The sequence below is a fragment of the Schistocerca piceifrons genome, chromosome 3, assembly GCF_021461385.2.
Source record: "Schistocerca piceifrons isolate TAMUIC-IGC-003096 chromosome 3, iqSchPice1.1, whole genome shotgun sequence".
Lineage (NCBI taxonomy): Eukaryota > Metazoa > Arthropoda > Insecta > Orthoptera > Acrididae > Schistocerca > Schistocerca piceifrons.
In genome coordinates, this window is record NC_060140.1 from 899,640,308 (window position 1) to 899,662,242 (window position 21,935).

At 43.4% G+C, this 21,935-nt stretch overlaps 1 protein-coding gene across 1 annotated transcript in view; it reads left to right on the forward strand.

Annotated features, from left to right (window-relative positions):
- Window positions 1-21,424, forward strand: part of LOC124789372 (adenylate cyclase type 2) — a 278,181-nt gene extending 256,757 nt beyond the window's left edge. Inside the window, exons 17-19 of the mRNA XM_047256703.1 lie at window positions 4,072-4,189; window positions 10,205-10,329; window positions 17,133-21,424. Of these exons, the coding sequence (XP_047112659.1) occupies window positions 4,072-4,189; window positions 10,205-10,329; window positions 17,133-17,261 (372 nt within the window). The 3' untranslated portion in view covers window positions 17,262-21,424. The remainder of the gene's footprint in view (window positions 1-4,071; window positions 4,190-10,204; window positions 10,330-17,132) is intronic.
- Window positions 21,425-21,935: the final 511 nt, after the last annotated feature.

Below are 21,935 nucleotides of genomic sequence, written 5' to 3' on the forward strand. Positions count from 1 at the left end.
AATGGCATGCAATGTCCAGCAATGTCACCGCCATATTTTCCTCTTTCTACTTTGTTTACTAACTTCTCAAAACATGAAATAAAAATTATGTAAATGATCAACTTTTGAACCAGTCACAATTCACTAAGTAAATGTCCAGTCGTTATACAGCTGCGCAATGGGCTACGTTACCTTCTACATCGCAACTTTCTGCCGCATCTCAAATCATCTGTCGTTCATTGTAACCCTCTCTGAAGTTTTAGCGTACATGTTGTATGCTTTTAAGCCAGTAGTACCAATACTTATTCTCATTTAATGTCATTCACAGCGTTCAATGCACCAGATAACTAATAATGTAGTAAATATTAATTCTGCAGTACCATTCGGAGTTCATATTAACACTCCAATTGATTTAAGAGCAGCGAATGCAAGAGAGCGCAACCAGTATTATGTGTCGTATATGAAAAAGCCTTAGGCGCACTTTGTCTAGAAGAAATATTTCTGACAGACAAGCAGATACGATTTCTCAGGTTTTCCCCAGCACATATTTTCCAGACAGATTGGTGATGATATTTTCTGGACAGTATTTCGACGTTTGACCTAGTCTGGGTGTAGTCCAGCACTACACCTCCAGGAATTACAACCGGAACCAAATTAAACAGAAACGATCGTATAGAAAGTCCTGCAGAACAGACGAACCAAACAGATCACTTAGGACGTGCGACAGAGCCACTCAAGAAGCTACTTACACTAAGTTATTACGTCTTCCTCTACAGCAGTGCTGTGGAGTATAGGATCCTTATAAGATAGAATTGACAGAACGTTGCGAAAGTTCAAAGACGAGCGCGTTCGTTTTGTGTTATAGCTAAAGGCGGGAGAGCATTTCATGGATGTGACAAGCAAATTATGACTTTAACCACTGAAAGAAGGAAGTGTTCCACTTCGGCTAAATCTTTTCTCAAAATTTCAGTGAACGATCTCCTTGAATCACGAAATCATTTTGTTGCCCTACCCCTCCCAACTACACAGTGAAGATTGACTCTCGCTATAAAATTAGAGAATTTAGGGTTCTCACGGACATATTTAGGTTTTCTTCTTCCTCACGAGATATTCTAGGGTGCGACGACAGAGATACGATATGAAAATGGTGTATTGCACCAACCGTCAAGCGCTAAAGTTCGTGTTGCGGAATAACCATGTAGATGTAGAAGCTCTTAATTACTATATCACTCCTCCATATATTGTGCAGACCCATCAGTCTTCTGAGTAAATTATTAGTTGCGCGAAACAGACTGAAAGCCCGATGTTACTATGGCAACATTCCACATGTACGTGGCCTGTTGACTGTTGCAGCTTACTGCTTCTGCTCACTTCTTTTTGTTGCTTCATTTTCATTATTTCGCTGCTTCCTTCTCGTTAAACTGCAGTTTATTTTCCGCTGTAAAGTGTAGCTCTATTATTTGCTGGCGTAGATGGTCTGCGTTGTTTCTTGTTTCTGTTACACTCAACTGGCATGATAGTGTCTAATGTAGCAGTACATTATTTGAATAATACAGTTTTCTTTCCACTACAATATCTTTTGTGGTCTGGAAGTTGAAAGCTGATTTACGGATTTATTTTTTTCTCCTGCATGGTTGATTCAATTTTCTGAATTTTAGTGTCTAATATATTGTTCCTTTGGAGTGTTACTGTTTTATTTTAGCTCTCATTAATTTGTAATTCAACTTGTAATTTATTTATCTTTTCTAACTTCCGTATGGTATTGAAATAATCTTTCTTTTCAATACTTACTGTTCTTTAAAGATGAAAAAGTGGTAGTTCTCTTCTGTCGTAGAGAGAAGTGAGCGTAAATATCGCAGGAGTTATCTGAGTCCTTGTATCACAAATATCGTAACTCAGCGTCAATTCATTTCAATCTACGTAAATGGAGTACAGCATTACGAAAAATAAAAAAAACCGCAGGACTGTCAGTAATGACATTTCCCAGGATATCATTCAGATGGGCTGCAATAATAGCACTGTCTGGAGGATAATAATATAAATTTCAAGAACATTCAAATAAAGTGAGAACCTTTTTCTTCCCGGAACTGTGCGAACTGTCTTCGAACCGCATCGATCGCTCGTACGTGGACGCGATTCCACCACTTCTACTGTAACTTGAGGGACACATTCGAATAAAGTCAATCAATAAAATGCTCGTTATAGTTATTTTCATGAATTCCTAAATAGCATCATAAAGTAGCTAAGATTTTTGCGTAATATATCAATGTCTTCACTCGTCTCCCATTGAAGGTTCCTTAGGACGAGAGATGGCGAAACGACTCGAAATGGACTTTTTGGCAACTTCAGTTTTATATTTTCGTAATCTCGATAAAAGTGTGGTGTTGTTCCTCTTACCATATCGAGGCACAGCCAAAGACAATCCATTCTTTATCGTATCCCAATTACTATTAGACCTACTTCCACCATGTAAATGACAGTCTTTGACATAATGACGGTTGATAATCAATTCAGTCTCCTTCATTCTGTGGTTAATTACGATGCTATGCAAAACGTAAGGACGAAAGTAACTTTTGCATGATTTGTCACTGCGATGTACAATGGACAGTCAAATGTAAACGAGAGAGACGGAAAAGGACGTAAACTGTCAGTTACTTCAAAAGCAGTCGCCGTAACTGTTAATACATCTATTCCAGTGTGAGACAAGATGGTCAATGCCTTCATGGAAAAATATTTGCAGTTCACTACGGAACCATGATTGCCCCCAGACGTGCACGTCTTCCTCTGAAACAAATCGACAGCCACGAATTTCTTCAGGGCTCCAAAAATATGCAAGTGACATGGGGAAGGATCGGGACCGTATGGAGAATGTGTAAGGACTTCCAGTGAAACTTCTGCAGCCTAGTGGAAACATGGCAACATGAGGGTACTCGAGAATCACTACTCAAACCGAATCTTCTTTCAGCCGAAAAGAGCACGCTACGCTACTCCTCGTTGGGCCAGTCACTTTGCTCTTGGCACCATCCCTAACGGTGACGCCGATGTGTGGTTGTCAATGGAACAAAAAGTACTGGTCGTCAGGCAAAGACACCACCCCCATGCAGTCGCCGAGCCACTGTGGAGCATGGGATGGCATACCTTGCTAGTGCCTGAGCTCTGGAACGCTCGCGATGGACGTCAAACAATGTTGTGAGTGAAACTTCCTGGCAGATTAAAACTGTGTGCCGGACCGAGACTAGAACTCGGGACCTTTGCCTTTCGCGGGCAAGTGCTCTACCATCTGAGCTACCCAAGCACGACTCACGCCCCGTCCTCACAGCTTTACTTCTGTCATTACCTCGTCTCCTACCTTCCAGACTTTACAGAAGCTCCCCTGCAGACCTTCGCAGGGGCGCGAGTCGTGCTTGGGTAGCTCAGATGGTAGAGCACTTGCCCGCGAAAGGCAAAGGTCCCGAGTTCGAGTCTCGGTCAGGCACACAGCTTTAATCTGCCAGGAAGTTTCATATCAGCACACACTCCGCTGCAGAGTGAAAATCTCATTCTGGAATGCTGTGAGTAATAGCAAAGTCCTTGGCTGCTCGTCCCAGCTGGTCCTTCTTACAGTTTCCCGACGACTCTTTCGCTTTTGAAGTCGTACAGGTGTTATCACCCGGCCATGTTGTAATTAAGAACTGACTGACACACTCTGTCTTTTCCAGTTCCTTCAATTGACTCGTGTTGCGGAGGCAGCCCCATTTAACACTATAATCACGCTAGCCTCACGCTATATGTTGTCTGGCTTCCCGTACATGACAGGAAGACCTCTGGCAACATGCACCAGCGCTTACACACGTTCCACCAATAAGTTGACATGTTATGTTACTTGATCTACCCTGTCCTCAAGTTTTACAGAACAGTGTAGTTTTCTTAATTGTTAGTAGTTTCATGATTTTAATCTTTGGCCTAAATAAGCTGACATCTCATCAGACAATGTGGTCCTAATTCAGAGTAGTGCAGTAGGCATCACGTCGTCCACGTGTGAGCCAGTTGCCGGGCTCAGTCAGTGTGCTAAACACAGCACCATCGAGGTACCGACCTACGCATCTGTTGCAGGACGCTTGCCGCCAGCAAGAGCACAATGTGGTCATCCTGGTTGAGTTCGCCGTACAGCTGATGACCATTCTCGACCAGATCAACAGGGAGTCCTTCCAGAGGTTCAAACTCAGAATAGGTGAGTCGCCACATCTCCCTAGTCTAATGCCTTTTTTTCCCCATCAGGCGTCATATTCAAAATACAAAGGGCGTTCAGTAATTAATGCAACACCTTTTTTTCACTGCCAGTTTGATTTGAAAAAATGCGGAATTTACTGTGGGACATTGTGGAATATTCCCGGTTCAGACACTATAGATTCATGAAGTTCCGATGGGTGGCGACGCTGTAGTTAGCCTTCAAAATGGCGTCTGTGATGGAGGTGCGTTCCAAGCAGATAGCTACCATTGAGTTCTTTTGGTGGAAACTCAGAGCATCGCAGATATCTATAGGTGCACGTAGAATGCCTACGGAAACCTGACAGTGAACAAAAGCATGGTGAGTCTTCGGGCGAGGCGTCTGTCAAGATCCCCCGCGTGCTGTGACTTCTACCACGCTGGAACGTGTGGACACTCTCATTCGAGGTGTAGGATGGATAAAAATCAAATACCTCGTTCAAAACTGGACGTCTCTGTTAGTAGTGTTGGCACATTCATCCACCAGCTGGGGTACTCAAAGGTGCGTGCCCGCTGATCTCCCGCTCCTTCCGATTTCCATCTGTTTGGCCCAGTGAAGGATTCCCTCCGTGGGAAGCAATATGTGGATGATGGGAGGTTACTGATGCAGCAAGGAGAATGGTACTGTGCGGGCATACAGCTCCCCCCCCCCCCCCCCTCCACACTGAGTAACCCAGTAAGGTGGCATGACGCCGTCGCATTGACCGGAGATTTTGTCGAAAAATAAGTTTTTGTAGCCCAAAAGAGTGAGAATAATATGGTGTATAGGAATACTGAAAAAAAGTGTTGCATTACTCACTGAAATCCCGCCGTAGTGTTAGAGAAAGACGTTGTTGCCTGCAGCGGACCGTAGCTAAATGGCAGATGACTGGCGATTGGTGCAGCCGCTTTCAGTTGACCCAGAACGTAATTAAATATCACAAACTGTGTATTAATACGAGGACAGGGCCATTAACGTCCAATTAGGCTGTTGGAGATAAATCACTATGAACAGCAACAACCGTAAAATATCCTGTATTAATCGTGTGGACTGATCTAAAGTAGAAACATTGTAAGGAGAATACAGCGTCCAGGACGCCGTTTTATTCCGAGGTAACTCTAGCTGTTAACCTAATCTTTGCCGAAAAATGGTCTTTGATCGAAACCAGTCACTTACTAAAATATATTCCCAACAGCACCTTACAATGTTACGTTATTCGATTCCTATAACTGCTAGTTAAGTTAAAGATTTTACTTTCTCCGACATCATCATTGGTCCATTATAGTAGCAAAGTAATTTCATTGGCCGCTTATCTCGTGCATTTCTGTAGTAGATAAATTTTTCAACAGGTATGTAAGTCTCTAGTAATAATCAGGAAAGCAGATTTTATGTACCACATGTTCGTATTTCTGTTATGACACTTTGTCGAATTTTCTGCCGTTCACGTTCGGACCATTGTGATTAACCCGCAGGTTTGTTTGAACAGCGCAATGCTACACTAACTCTGCGGCTGTAGGAAGTGGTATGTTCTTGGCTACTTTCTACCTTAGAAATGCAAATTACTGGTGGGGCTTACTCTTTGATGTAGTCATCAACCACCTCGCGTCTTGGCATTTCTCACGTTAACAAATCTGTGCCACAGGTGACATCTGGATTTCTATTCTGGCACTCATGCACTCAGCCACCGAGACATACGCGCACATACAGTTATGTATAACGATAATATTGCTAGTGTAAGAAAGTCATACACACTCTAGGCACATTAATGTGACCATCGCGTAACTCGACATCAACGTGCAGTAACCACTCACAGACGGGAAGTGGCAGCACTAGCAGTGGAGGATATATATATATATATATATATATATATATATATATATATATATATATATATATATATATATAAAGCCTATCGGGAGGACGCGGACCACAGTGCAGTCGTTGTCGTAGTGCAGAAACGGATCTATTTACCTGACGTCCAAAAGGGCACAATCATTGGCTTTCAGGTCAAGGATGGGTGCATTTCTCAAACGGCTAAGTCTGTAAAGCGTTCGCGGTTCGCGTGGTTAAAGTACACTGTGCATGGCAAAATGGCGCTAGCCAAACTGGTGACAAGGCAACTGGGGTGCAGCACAGGCCATAGGTGACAGGAGCGAACGATGGATGCGGAGATTTGTAAGGGCGAATAGACGTCCAACTGTTGAAAAACTGACTGCCCAGGTGAACCAAGGGGCTATCAACAGTGTCACCTAAACAACCAATCACCAAACGTTACTGTGTACGAGTCTTACTGTTGTATGACCCTCTGCAGGACGGGCCTGGACCCGTATTGACTGCTGCTCATCGGAGACAAGGACTGTAATTTGCACGCCAGCGCTGCAACTGTCGTCCACTGAGAGGCGACAGGTGGTCTTTCCAGATGACCGTGTCCACTACTACGTAAAACTGATTTTCTCTCAGCACAACGTCATCCACACTCATGCTCATAAATTAAGGATAATGCTGATACATGGTGAAACAACGCTCTGGTGGGCGGTTTGCGGGTTTAAATCACCTCAGGGTGTGACCATGCGGTCGTCGCACGGTGGCGCTGGCATCAGTCCACATACGGAGAGGTGTGTTGGTGCATGTCAGAGTACAGTGCAGCGAGTAAGTGTGCAAAATTGCTAATGGCGACTGTGTATTGAAAATGGCTCAAAGAACACATATTGATGACGTTATGAGGGGTAGAACACTAGGGCAACTGCAGGCTGGTCAAACACAGTAGGTCGTAGCACGGGCCCTCCGTGTGCCACAAAGTGTGATCTCAAGATTATGGCAACGATTCCAGCAGACAGGAAACGTATCCAGGCGCTACGTATGGGACGTCCACAGTGTACAACACCACAAGAAGACCTATATCTCACCATCAGTGCCCGCAGACGGCCACGGAATACTGCAGGTAGCCTTGCTCGGGACCTTACTGCAGCCACTGGAAAAGTTTTCTCCAAACACACAGTCTACAGACGACTGAACAGACATGGTTTATTCGCCCAGAGACCTACAAGGTGCATTTCACTGACCTCTGGTCACAGGAGAGCCCGAAAGGCCTGGTGTCAAGAACACAGTACATGGTCATTGGAACAGTTTGTAACATCCCTCACTTATCCACCTCAATGACAGTGAAATATTAAACCGCGTGTACCTAATGGAAATTTGGGAAAAGCAATCGTCACCGAAGTTAATTTGTCGGTAAAGAGGGAGGAAAGGGTTTCATCTAAATGAAAGGAAAAATGCAAATGAAATTGGTGAAAATTAATTTCGAGAAAACGGTAAAATTAATAAAGAAAGTAAATGTGCAGTCGTTACGTTAATATTTAATTGGCGTTAATTAGATATTTGAGATTTGGGGAAAATTACGGTCGCCAGTCCTATGGACAACTACTATAATAACTGAAAATGAAAGATTAATGCACATATAATTAGCACTAGAAGCGTGGCAACTGAAGGTTGACACGTGCTGTGTGAAAACTGAATGTTTGTCAGAAGTAATAAATTTCGCTACACTCTGACTTAATTTAGCGAAAGAATTAATAAAACCGGAAAATCGAAAGTTAATTTAGTGACTAAAGTTAATAGTGACCTTTCTTTCTGAAGCACATCGAAATTCAGGAAGATACAGTTAGTCTTGGACTACCTCAACAATCATTTCAAAAGCTACTTGAATCTACGCAATTTAGAAATAAGAGATTTAACTTTGAACTTGAATTAAATGATTCTGAACAATTAACAATAGTAAAATTTAGTACGTACCAAGCTGAGCTGCAGTCACAGGTAAGCTAAAATACGGTAACAAAACTCGCACTCTTAATTTGTGCTTGTGTAAGCTAAATATTGTAGCCAGCTATTAATACCTAAACTGAACTTTGAAATTAAAGCAGTGAAATCGAATGATACTGGCGTTTGAATTTCAACGACACTCGGGTTCATTGCGGAAAAGGAAGGGACCCTGTTTGGTAAGGCAATTGGGACAATGAGCAACAAAGGTTCATACTACGTTGCTGTAATTTGGTGACACAATTCACTACTTTGAAAAGCTGAGGTCTGCCATACAATTCTAAAACTTAACGTGCTTCCAGTCTTCCTTGCTGGCTGATTGAAGGTTTGCAGTCGTCGATCGGGGAGGTGGCGACAGTCACTCATTGTCGGCCGTCGCTGTTGCAGAAGCTGGATGTTGGCGCGCCTCCTTCTCGACACGGTCACCAGGCGAAACAAGCTCTTGATGTGCGCCAGCTAATGCTTCCCGTCCGCTACACCGTGCCAGAAACTATCATAGCAAGTCGAGCGCAATTACATGCTGCCAAACCCCGAAAGCGCGGCAACTCGCGGAAGCGTCACACAACACACCTGCTCCACCGCCCTACTCCAGCCAGACTCTCTCTGCTCTGCCCGCGCTCCACACGGCAGAGTTAACACTGCCAAAGATCCTACACACTTTGGTTCTCCATACGACCTATCGATGTAGTCATTCGCAAGAATAGTTTTCTCTAGGCCAGACCCAGCGTAGAACTACAAATAATATTTACAAACAAACCAATATACATCGACATAAATGCATAAATAGTAAAACAATTACAATATGTAAAGACACAGAAATGTCATATCTTCAGGTAACAAATAAAGGAAAAAAATTTATAGTACAATAGATGGAAATAGGAGGATATGCATTTCCGGCGTTACAAGTGGTCCCAGGTTACGTTCATAGACAAGTCCAGGTATAGTCTGAACAGTGATTCTCGCCGGGTTTTCATCTGGCGTGAACCAGGAACCAGATACCAACCCCTTAATGTCCTTGAAAGGGTCCTGTATGGAGGTCGTGGTTTGATGGTGTCGGGTAGGATTATGATTGGCGCACGGACAACCCTGCATGTCTTTGACAGAGGAACTGTAACAGGTCAGGTGTGTCGGAAAGTCATTTTGCACCAGTATGTCCGCCTTTTCAGCGCTGTAGTTGGTTCCACCTTCCTCCTGATGGATGATAACGCACGGCTCCACCGAGCTGCCATCGTGGAGGAGTACCTTTAAACAGAAGATATCAAGCGAATGGAGTGGCCTGCCTGTTCTCCAGACCTAAACCCCATCGAGCACGTTTGGGATCCTCTCGGTGGATGTATCGCTGCAAGTCTTCAAACCCCTAGGACACTTCGGGAGCTCCGACAGGCACTGGTGCAAGAATGGAAGGCTATACCCCAGCAGCTGCTCGGTCACCTGAACCAGAGTATGCCAAACCGTTGTGCGGCCTGTGTACGTGTGCATGGTGATCATTTCCCATATTGATGTCGGGGTACATGCGCAGGAAACAGTGGCGTTTTGTAGCAGATGTGTTTCGGGACCTTTTTCTTACCAATACCGTGGACTTACAGATCCGTGTCGTGTGTGTGTTCCCTATGTGCCTATACTATTAGCGCCAGTTTTGTGTAGTGCCACGTTGTGTGGCACGACGTTCTGCAATTATCCTTAATTTATGAGCATGAAGGTATCAGGAAGACAATGCGACATGTTGCACAGCACCCAGTGTGCTTGCGTAATTCAAAGAGCGTGAGGATGAGTTTAACATAGTCCGCTGTCCACCAAACCCCTCGGATTAAAACCCTGTCGAGAATCCGTCGGACCACCTCGATCGGGCTGTTCGTGTCATGGATCCACAACCGTGAAATCTAGCGGAGCTGTCCACAGCACTGGAGTCGACGTGGCTCCATGTCCCTGTCGGTACGTTACTGAACCTCACTGACGCTCTTCCTGCACGTCCGCGCTGCAATAGGTGGTTATCCAGGCTTTTGACGGGTGGTCACATTAGTCTTGCTTTTTTATTAAATGATAGTGTTATCATCTAGTGAAACAGCAACAGGCGTCATACTGATGTCGCACAGTAATCCTTTCCTTATCATTACTATAAGAAGAGATAGTGTTGTTGGAGACGTGCCGAGCTGAGCAGTTTACGCGTACTGTGTTGTGCCGCAGGTCTGAACCACGGACCAGTGATCGCAGGCGTGGTGGGCGCCCAGAAGCCGCAGTACGACATCTGGGGCAACACCGTCAACGTCGCCTCGCGCATGGACAGCTGCGGCATCATGGGCCGCATACAGGCAAGTAGCGCAACCGACAAGTGTGGTATCTCAGTCAAAATTAACTCCTCCATGCCAACCGATACGGCAGTCAGGTAGGCGCAATATTTCTTGACTTTGGAAAAATATTTCACTGTGTACATCGCCAAAACTTTTTAACGGAAGTACGATCGTTTAAGGTATGAAGCAAAAAGGGGGCCTGGACTAGGGTTTACTGGTAGGGAAATCGCAGCATGTTAACTTCGATAGAGTGTAATCGACAGACGTAGAAAAAACTTCAGGTCTGCATTAGGGAAGTTTCACCTTTGCTGTATGTGTTGTGTATTATTGACATGGTACAAAATATTAATAGAAACCTGAGACATTTCGCGATTGAGGCAGTTATTGCTACTGAAGTACAATAAAGAAAGGTTGCACAAATATTCAGCCAAATATTGATCAGATTTCAAATTTGTACGAAGACTGTCAATTGTATTAAATGTTCGTCTCTGGAAACCTCTGCGCTTAGAAAACCACGGAAAAGAGTATCCAATGATTACAATATCAATGACTCACAATTGGAATTAGTCAGCTCATGTAAACACATAGATGTAACAATTTGTAGGGATGTGCAAGGGAATGTTCACATGTGCTCAGTCGTAGGTAAAACAAGTGGCAGACGTTGGTTAGTTGGAAAATGCAACCGCACACAAACGAGATTGCATACAGAACACAATGAGTTTGCCAAGGTGTCAATGGGAGGTAGCCAGATTAATGCCCAACGATAATTTCTTGACTATGTGACTGACTTCACTTAATGAGAATATTATGGTTATCACAATCGTCTTAACAAATAGCAATAATTTTTCATCAGGTTACCTTCCATTCGGAAAGTGTATGCACTCGGCGACTGTATGTCACTTATAAATTACAGAGTGCAGCAATCATCGTCCTTTTTAGATTTTATTATGAAAATCCAGATTTTGGCTAGTAGCTAGCCAATCTCAATGCGCTATTTTTTATTCTCAATGCATGTAAGTCGACTTATTGCTGCACTCTATAATTTATAAATAATTTTTCATTTATTGATTCTCTTATATAAGAGTAAACTAATGTACTGTTTAATTTAGATCTATGTTAAGTAATCTGAAGTACCAGGTGTTCCAAAAAGAATTTTCCGATTTCACAAGACTGTATCTTGTAAATGAATGAAGATAGAAGCTTGGGGAGTATTTTAACCTACGTACAGAAGAAAAAAGTTTTCATTTACATCCGATCTTACAAGAATATATCTCTTAAATGTTTGCACATATAATCTTGTTTTACATATACATCTACATACATACTGCGCAAACCACCGTACGGTGCGTGGCGGAGATTACCTGTGCCACTACTAGTCATTTCCTTTTCTGTTCCGCTCGCAAATAGAGCGAGGGAAGAACGACTGTTTCCCTGCCTCCGTATGAGCCCTAATTTCTCGAATCTTATCTTCGTGGTCCTTACGCGCGGTGTATATTGGTGGCATTAGAATCGTTTCCGTCTGCTTCAAATGCCTTTTCTCTAAATTTTCTCAGTGGTGTTCCCCGAAAAGAACGTCGCCTTCCCTCCAGGAATACCCATTTAAGTTCCCGAAGCATTTCGATAACATTTACTTATTGTTCGAACTTATCGGTAACAAATCTAGCAGCCCGCCTCTGACATGCTTCGATATGTTCCTTCAATCCGAGCTGATACGGATCTCAGACACTCGAGCAGTATTTAAGAATACGTCTCACCAGCGCCGTATATGCGCTCTCCTTTCCGGGTGAACCACTCTTTCCTAAAATTCCCAATATTCCAAATTCGATCATTCGCCTTCCCTACCGCAGCTCTCACATGCTCATTTCATTTCATATCAGTTTGCATTGTGACGCCGATATATAGAAACTACTACTCTAACCGAACATTACAGGTTTGTTTTTTCTACTCATCCGCATTAACTTACATTCTTTCACATTTAGAGCTAGCTGTCATTCGTCACATCAGCTAGAAACTTTGTCCTCTTGTATCTTCCTACAGACACTCAACGTCTACATCTTACCATACACCACAGAATTATCAGCAAACAACCGCAGATTACTGCCCCCCACCCTCCCTGTCCGCCAAATCATTTATTTATACAGAGAACAACAGCGGTCCTATCACACTTCCCTGGGACGCCCCTGACGATACCCTTGTCTGTAATGAACATTCGTCGTCGAGGACAACATAATGGGCTCTATTACTTAAGAGGTCTTCGAGGCAGTCACATACCTGTGAACTTATTCCATAGGCTCGTATCTTCATTAACAGCCTGCAGTGGGGCACCGTGTCAAATACACTACTGGCCATTAAAATTGCTACACCACGAAGATGACGCGCTACAGACGCGAAATTTAACCGACAGGAAGGAAATGCTGTGATGTGCAAATGATTAGCTTTTCATAGCATTTACACAAGGTTGGTGCCGGTGGCGACACCTACAACGTGCTGACGTGAGGAAAGTTTCCAACCGGTTTGTCATACACAAACAGCAGTTGACCGGCGTTGCCTGGTGAAACGTTGTTGTAATGCCTTGTGTAAAGAGGAGAAATAGGTACCATCACGTTTCCGACTTTGATAAAGGTCGGACTGTAGCCTATCGCGATTGCGGTTTATCGTATCGGGACATTGCTGCTCTCGTTGGTCCATATCCAATGACTGTTAGCAGAATATGGAATCGGTGGGTTCAGGAGGGTAATACGGAACGCCGTGCTGGATCACAACGGCCTCGTATCACTAGCAGTCGAGATGACAGGAATCTTATCCGCAAGGTTGTAATGGATCGTGCAGCCACGTCTCGATTCCTGAGTCAACATTTGGGGACTTTTGCAAGACAACAACCATCTGCACGAACAGTTCGACGACGTTTGCAGCAGTATCGACTATCAGCTCGGAGATCATGGCTACGGTTACCCTTGACGCTGTATCACAGACAGGAGCGCCTGTGATGGTGTACTCAACGACGAACCTGGGTGCACGAATGGCAAAACGTCATTTTTTCGGATGAATCCAGGTTCTGTTTACAGCAGCACGATGGTCGCATCCGTGTTTGGCGACATCGCGGTGAACGCACATTGGAAGCGTGTATTCGTCACCGCCATACTGGCATACCACCTGGCGTGATGGTATGGGGTGCCATTGGTTACACGTCTCGGTCACCTCTTGTTCGCATTAACGGCACTTTGAACACTGGACGTTACATTTCAGATGTGTTACGACCCGTGGCTCTAACCTTCATTCGATCCCTGCGAAAACATACATTTCAGCAGGATAATGCACGACCACATGTTGCAGGTCCTGTACGGGCCTTTCTGGATACAGAAAATGTTCGACTGCTACCCTGGCCAGCACATTCTCCAGGTCTCTCACCATTTGAAAACGTCTGGTCAATGGTGGCCGAGCAACTGGCTCGTCACAATAAGCCAGTCACTACTCTTGATGAACTGTAGTATCGTGTTGAAGGTGCATGGGCAGCTGTAACTGTATAAGCCATCCAAGCTCTGTTTGACTCAATGCCCAGGCGTATCAAGGCCGTTATTACGGCTAGAGGTGGTTGTTTTGGGTACTGATTTCTCAGGATCTATGCACCCAAATTGCGTGAAAATGTAATCACATGTCAGTTCTAGTATAATATATTTGTCCAACGAATACCCGTTTATCATCTGCATTTCTTCTTGGTGTAGCAATTTTAATGGCCAGTAGTGTAAAACAGAAGGTAGAGAACATCAGAAAGAAATATAATCAGTTATGGTACATATGGTCTCTGACGTCAGTTTTTGACGCCAGGAACGATTTACACAGAAGGCATTCTAGCACACTAATCACAGCAGTGCCGTTCACAGGAACTGCTCGAATGCGAGGCCAATCGCCCGCGTCACGCTGCGTATCGTCGGACCACTGATAGTCGTGCCCAATCGAAGACTTCTGGCATGTCCGCAATGGTACCACGACGACGACAATTCCGTTTCCACAACGGTTTCATACACCATCTGCTCCATATGCCCACAGAGGCAGAAATCCAGACACGTGAGGTCAAATGACCTGGGTGGCTAAGCCATAGGGCCGCCCCGGCCGATTCATTGATTCCCGAAAGTGGATCTCAGATGATTCCTCCCAGCAGTGCAGAAAAAGGGTGGCACACCATTGTGCTGGGAGTACATCCATTGTCTGAAATTCATAGGTCCATCCTCCAGCAGCTCTGGCAAGGCAGCCGGTTGCGGTGGTCTAGCGGTTCTAAGCGCTCAGTCTGGAACCGCGCGACTGCTACGGTCGCAGGTTCGAATCCTGCCTCGGGCATGGATGTGTGTGATGTCCTTAGGTTAGTTAGGATTAAGTAGTTCTAAGTTCTAGGGGACTGATGACCACAGATGTTAAGTCCCATAGTGCTCAGAGCCATTGAACCATTTCTGGCGAGGCATATTCCACGAAGCTACAATATCTCCTTCCGTTGAGGCAGAATGGAAGAAAGTATGGTCCATTCAACCTATCACCAAGAACACTACCGAAAACACCGAATCGCTATTGATGAGCACGAGGTCGACTATCTAGCGGATTCACATGTACCCAAACATGCGAAACGTGGTTATTAGAATGTCAGTACACATTCCCATTCAGCGACACCGACACAACGACATTTGCCAAAAAAATTAAAAATTGGTTCCCTAACATCACAAGCTGACTTCAAAGACCATATGTTCCTTCACAAAATATATTTGTTTTGGTGTTGTTTATCTCCTGTATTAATTTGGACGAACAGTTTCGGAACACCCTATATATGAAATAGGGCGAATCATTTTAGTTGGCCGCTGTGGGCGAGCGGTTCTAGGCGCTTCAGTCCGGAACCGCGCTGCTGCTACGGTCGCAGGTTCGAATCCTGCCTCAGGCATGGATGTGTGTGATATCCTAGGGTCAGTTAGGTTTAAGTAGTTGTAAGTCTAGGCGACTGATGACCTCAGGTGTTAAGTCCCATATTGTTTAGAGCCATCTGAACCATTTGAATCGTTTTCAAGCACACTGTGTGAGGGCAGTCATAAAGTAGTAATTAACACCTGGAAAAAATTATGTTACCTAACTACTATTTTGTGTATTTGCACGTACATGTATGCAGTCGTGGACCACATGGAAATCTTCGTACCACAGTACCGAAGCACGCCACTATAGGAACTAAAACGAAATAGCTCAGCACATTTCTATACTGGTAGCCAACCAAAATGCTATACGAAGAAGGGTTGAAGAATCACATCCAGGTTGATTTTTGAGATAGCACGTTGTGCAAAGACACATGACAGAAAATACATCCCATGTGAAGTGTGGAAGATGATGAAATCAATATTGTTGCCAAAATTGCTGCCTATAACCGATGCTACACGCCTCGGCATTGAACCAAAGAGGCTGCGGATGTTGCTGGGGTGTAGCAGTCCATGCTGCTTCCACATACTGTCACAGTTGATGTGGTGTAGCAGCGGGTGGTGTATCGTGGGCCAATCATCTACCAGACGTTTTCGATAGGCGAGAGATGGGAGAATGGGGAGGCCAAGGCAGAAATGCAATCCGATGGGCGACCTAAAAGTCCTCAACATTGAATTCCACGTGTGGCTATACATTACCTTGCAGCAATGTGGCCGTCGGCAAGCTCCGCATGTATGGGAGGACAACAGGTTCCAACATTTCAGAGATGTAACGCTGGCTGATTAGCGCACTGGCAATGCGTTACTAGGGGTATGAGGAGGGGGTGGGGTGCATAAGTGGAATACCAGCGCAACATATAATACGGGTGCAAGACCAGTATGGTGGTGCATAAGGTAACAGTTCAACAGTCTTTCACGACGGTGTGTCCAGACTCTAATACGACCATCGTGGTGGCCCAGGCAGAATCGAGATTCGTCGGTAAAAACAGTGTCGTTCCATTGGCTGTTCATGACGTTCATTGCACCATCCCCGGTGCAAACACCTGTGGCGTTGACTCAGTGGTAAACGCAGCAATGAACGTCTCGCGGACAATTCTCTGTGCTTCAAATGACGTCTTAACGGTACGCTCGGAGACTGCTTGTTGTGCAACAGACCGAATTTGTTTTGGTTTACAGTTCGCGATGTGGCAGAGCGATCCATCACTGCCACGCACACAATATGCCTATCACGCCTAGTTGGGCAACGAGGTGGGTTTAATCGGTCCCATCGGTCTGTCGTTCCCTCCCGCTTTCGGTGATTACAGTTGCTTCGTTCCGTCCGACACAATCACCGGTTTCTACCGTCCGACACGATCACCGGTTTCTACTGAAGCTGCTTACGCAAAACAAAGGGCAGTTCCAATACGGCCATGCGGCCGTCCGTTCCCCCTTTATACATCGCTTGTAAGTGGCTTTACCGGCGCCTGTGATGTGCGCCTGTGCTAAAATGCTAATCGTGTGCATCCCTCATCGCCGCAAACACATACTGAAAACTTCACCTGATCTGGATGCTTCCTTCAGGGGGTTTCATTTTTGGATAACCTTCACTGTACTTTATCTATGGGCTGCGCCGTTCCGTTGGCTCTTCTAGCGGTGTGCTCTAGTACGATGGCGGGGGGATTTCAATATGTACCCCAAGAACAGACTGTAGACACGTACCTGCAAATGAATAAATGAATAAAATAATTTTAGGGTGATAGTTACAAATTTACGACTGCCGTTTCTACTTGTGCGGGGAGATAGTCTTACTTAGTTGAAAGGTACTTGCTCAGTATGTATGTTGCAGGAGAGTCCCTGCATTGCAGTGTTTGTAACGAGGCTGTGCTGTGGTGTCCTCAGGTGACGGAGGATACGGCGAAGATCCTGATGGCCGCCGGATACGACTGCGAGTGTCGTGGGCCGACTTTCGTCAAAGGCAAGGGCACGCTCACCACCTACTTCGTCAGGACGCCCTTCGACGAGAAGTAGACCCCGTCGACTGCCTGCGATTCGCCTGCACCGACCATGTTGGACGTTTAACTCCGGAAACAGTCGATCGTGTTGTCGTCATAAGAACCAGGGAACGCTGGGACATGCTCGCTGCTAAAGAACCAAGATGTTGGCGACACACCGTTTTTCCGTCAAAATGTACAAAACTCTTTACGTATGAAACATTGCATGCCGACAAGAATTATTTCATCTTGAGAGCGTTTATCATCTTATACATGTTAGTACTACAGGTGTTATGTATCATATTGAACTTGTGGTAATTTGAGAACTGAAGATGGCACTAAATTAGTGACAGGGCTTAATACACCATGCTGGATTGTTTCACGATCTTAGCGGTGATAAACGAAACGGCTCGTTTTTACTACCGAGATCTTATGAGGCTTTTGCTTCTGATGCGATATGTCGTCAGGTTGTGAAATAAGCTCTTCTGGGATTATCAGTACAGTTCTCATTTCCTACTGGTATTCAAAAGTCCTTGAACCTAACTTATATTTGTACTTGTTGTGGCATTAAGAGAAGGTAAATGCTCAGAGTGGTACTGCATTGCTGCTGGTATGTAAAACATTTTGACTACTTCACTTATTTAAATGTGAAACAATTTCACCGATATTCTTCAGAGCTCAGGACTGATTGTATTACAAAACTGAAATTCAGTAGTAAGAGAAATTGTTTGCTATGTGCCCTGTGGGTAGTCTAGTTATCATTCCCTCTTGATATTAGAAGGTGCTTGTTCAGTTTTTCTGCTATGCACTGGAAATACGAAGAGCAATCTTTCAGGAAGGGATATTATTATCATAAAATTTCTTTTATTGTTACTTTAATCTTTAGGAGTGACATGTTGTGAACGATTTGCCCTGGAAACTGAAACATGAGTTGGTTATAAAACGTAGGTATATTTCATTAGTCGATCGAAGATCACTGGAAAATGTTTGATGACACTATGATTAGTATCACCAACTTAACAGACTCTAGGGAATACAACTGTTAGGAGAAGCTTTTTCATCAGTTCAAGAGAAATACAGTTCTTTGTGAGCCTCTTACCAACACTATAGACCTGTTTCTATTTCCGTTAGTTCCATTAGCCATTCATAGTGTGATGGAACTTAAAGTTAGAAGTTCCTTTATTTTGTGTGTCAGCATTGTTCTGTTTATGCAGCACAAGCAACTAGAACACATTTTGAACATGAGGGAGACACACAATATAATGATAGGATCAAATTTTATTTATCTGAGTTGTTTGAAATTGCTTTCTTGCAGTCACTCAGCAAATTTGTCCCCTTTGTGGAACAGACATATTCCAATCGTTTGTGCTGTACTGTAATCGAAACACATGTAAGAGCAGTAATTCTCAAACACTCATTGCCGTTCTGAGGACTAATATAACCTCTTCCTGTAATGTGACTATCCAATTCAAAGACTGTTGTCTGCTTGTAACTTGGCTGTCACTATTGATAAGAAATATGCCCTAACAACACATGTCTCAAAGTTTATTCTTGCTTTAGTTGCAAACCATTTCCATTGTTTTCTAACTTTAGCAATTGTGTATGGAATTTGATGTAGATTTGTGTCCACTGTGACTTAACCAGTTTGAAATTAGACGTTCCATTGAAAGAGAAATTCGTCTTCTCATGGGAATCATTCTTGCAAAGCCAATCAGAAAATTTATTTGTACACACATTTTTACCTACTTACTGTTGTTCCAGTGATGGTGACATTGTTTCCTTCAATACCCTTTAGACAATGACGACCAGCCATGAAATACTGTAAATTTCCGCCTCATGTGTAACTCACCCAAAGAGAAATTCAGTATTGGAGTAGAGATGTATAATCACTCTCTTTGCCCCTCTGTTAAATTTGTTCATTCTTTATTTTTAAATTTTAATGTTCCTTTCGTGGGAAAATGCGTACGGTGATGTGGGTACTATGAATTAGTACCAAAAGTCAAAGGTACCACAAGAAATGTAAATTGTGCTGGGAAACACATTTAAGAATAGAAACATGTCAATTTAGTTCATATGAAACAGTTCAAATGGAAATGTTACTCTAAGATAGGCCATAAAGAAACAGTGGTATGTCAATAACCGTTCGACACTATGACGATAGATAATGATAAACTGGCTCACCACTGGAGAGGAAAAATTTACATTTCAGAATTTCATCCACCATAGTAATTACCAAGTGACAGGTATAGTCATTTCTGAAGATGAACAAATGACCAGTACATAAGAGTATTCTAGAAACGTTCACATGATCCCATAACTTAGTTTTCTTCTTAGACACCTATTCTAGACTCTCAAAATGTTTTCCGTCCTATGCCTTTTCCATGATATGCTGGCAGTTTCATTAGTTTGCAATGTCATACAGTACTCGAAGCATTCTTCTTGCCCTTGCTCTCTTCGCTCCAATTGTTCATTCTTCATTGCAGGCAGTTTCATCACAGTATGTCTTCTAACAGTGATGTTTTCCTTATTCTTATCATCTCCATTAAATTTTCCCCCTTTCTTCATATTTCTTCAGTTCTCATTATGTCATTCCATTTCATTTTAAGCATTTTTTCTCCACAGCCTCATCTGACTCATGTGTCCAAAGAATCAATTTAGGTGAAACAGAGATGCAGATGTTTATAAATGCTTATTCTTTTCTAAATGTTGTCATGTTCCTAGATTGATGGTTTTATATATGAGATACACCAATGATCAAACATCACTCCACCCACCTTCGCTCCATTAATTATGTCAGTCTAGCAAGTGGCTCCCAGGACACAACGTTAATTGGTAACTTAAATTGTACTCGAGTTCACATATCTTACCCTGTCGCAGCAGCTTTCAAATGCTGCATCCTGTTGCCTGCCGTACAGAGAGAAAGGTGCCTCTGGCTGTAGTCGCTCATAGACCACCTTGCCCTTCACTACCTGCCGTCTGCCGACAAGTTCTTAGACAAATAACTACTTTCTGCAAATTATTATCAAATTAAAATGAACAACTGGGTTACAAAAAATTTCTGTACTTCCCACACTTGATTATTAGACGACGCCAGAGTACTTTCTGTTATTGACACATCATTGCTTCCTTATCTAAACCAGGAAGTCCTACTATCGTATGTCACTGAGAAACATGATAGATGCATTATGAGTTCTTGGTTGGTTCCAAGGGTACTTACTGCAGGATAGAACAGAGTGTAGGTCGCCGTGTTTATGTGCAATAAAATTTTACTATACTATGATTCTACTAATAGCGTATTGACTGTGGGCATTTTCTTAGGTGCTTTGTTTGGGCACCCTTCTGAATTTCAAATTTTAGTGTGAAGAGGAGAATTCCTATTTTTGCTGGTATACAAGGAAACACATTGACAAAAACAAACTTAACTATTTGACAGCAAGCAGCCATTTTTTTCCTGTTTGGTTGGTAACTGTCTTGAAATTTGATATCAGTTTACAGTTGTATAGTCGCAGTCACAATGTCAGTAAGATCTAGTTTCTAGATAATGTTACTAGAAGCATGTACATTTCCTAAGAACAGCCTTAATCTTGCCTAGTATGACTGTCTTGAGGAAACAACACTGATATGATTCTTGAAATATATCAAACAATACGAACATTGTTAAAATACACATAGGTGTGTTTTAGCTGCATTCACATTTGTGTTATTTAGTTTGCCAGACAATAGTGCGTGTACATAGAAAATTTTACTGTTGTGGAAGTGTTGTAGATAGATTTATAGAATCATCAGTTTATGAGAAGAAGACAAAATCTTATGAAGCCTTTACAGGCTTCGGTCAAATTGTGAATTACTTGATGTGTCTACTTCAGATTCCCTTTTGCGCATAGTGCATTTCCTGTAGTGCTGTAGTGATCACCCTCCATGCCAGGTGAGATACCCTGTTATGTCAAGTAGCAGCGTAGAGAAGTTGAATAGTAGGCACTATGACGTGCATTACTCGTTGGTGTGTTTTAGGCTTTGGTTTGCACAAACTAAAATAGTCTCTGTGAAGTAGATAGAATTTGAGAAGTACGAGCTAGGATGTTAACAAATACATTCCGAGATTCAGGTTACAACTAGAAATGGCATGTAACCAGTGCAACAAATCAGATTATTTATGTATGTAAATTTAAATGTGCATTTAATAAAAGCATGTTATTTATATTTCTCCTCTCTGTTCCTTTTCATTAATGTCCCTGGATAAAATTCTTCCACAGGAACTAATGAAAAATACACTGAGAAGACAAAACTAATGGGACAGCGAAATTCACGTACGCTGCAGTGAAAAAAGTCGTGGAGTCGTGCAGTACCTTCGAATGTCGTGTCGGACCTCCTTTTTGTCCGGCATAGAGCAGCATCTCAACGTGGCCTGGACCCTGCAGAAATAATGAACCGTGCTGCTGCTGTAGCCGTCCATAAATGCAGAAGCCTTGTCATTGCAGAATTTTGTACACGAACTGACCTGTCGACTATGTCCCATGGGATTCATCTCGAGAGATCTGGGTTGCCAGATCTTTCCCTCGAATTATCCAGAATGCTCTTCAAACCATTCGCGAACAATTGGGCCTGGTGATATAATATTTTTGTTTGGAAACATGGAGTCCATGAATGCCTGCAAATGGGCTCCAAGCACCCTAACAGAGCCATTTCCTGTCAATGATCGGTTCAGTTGGAC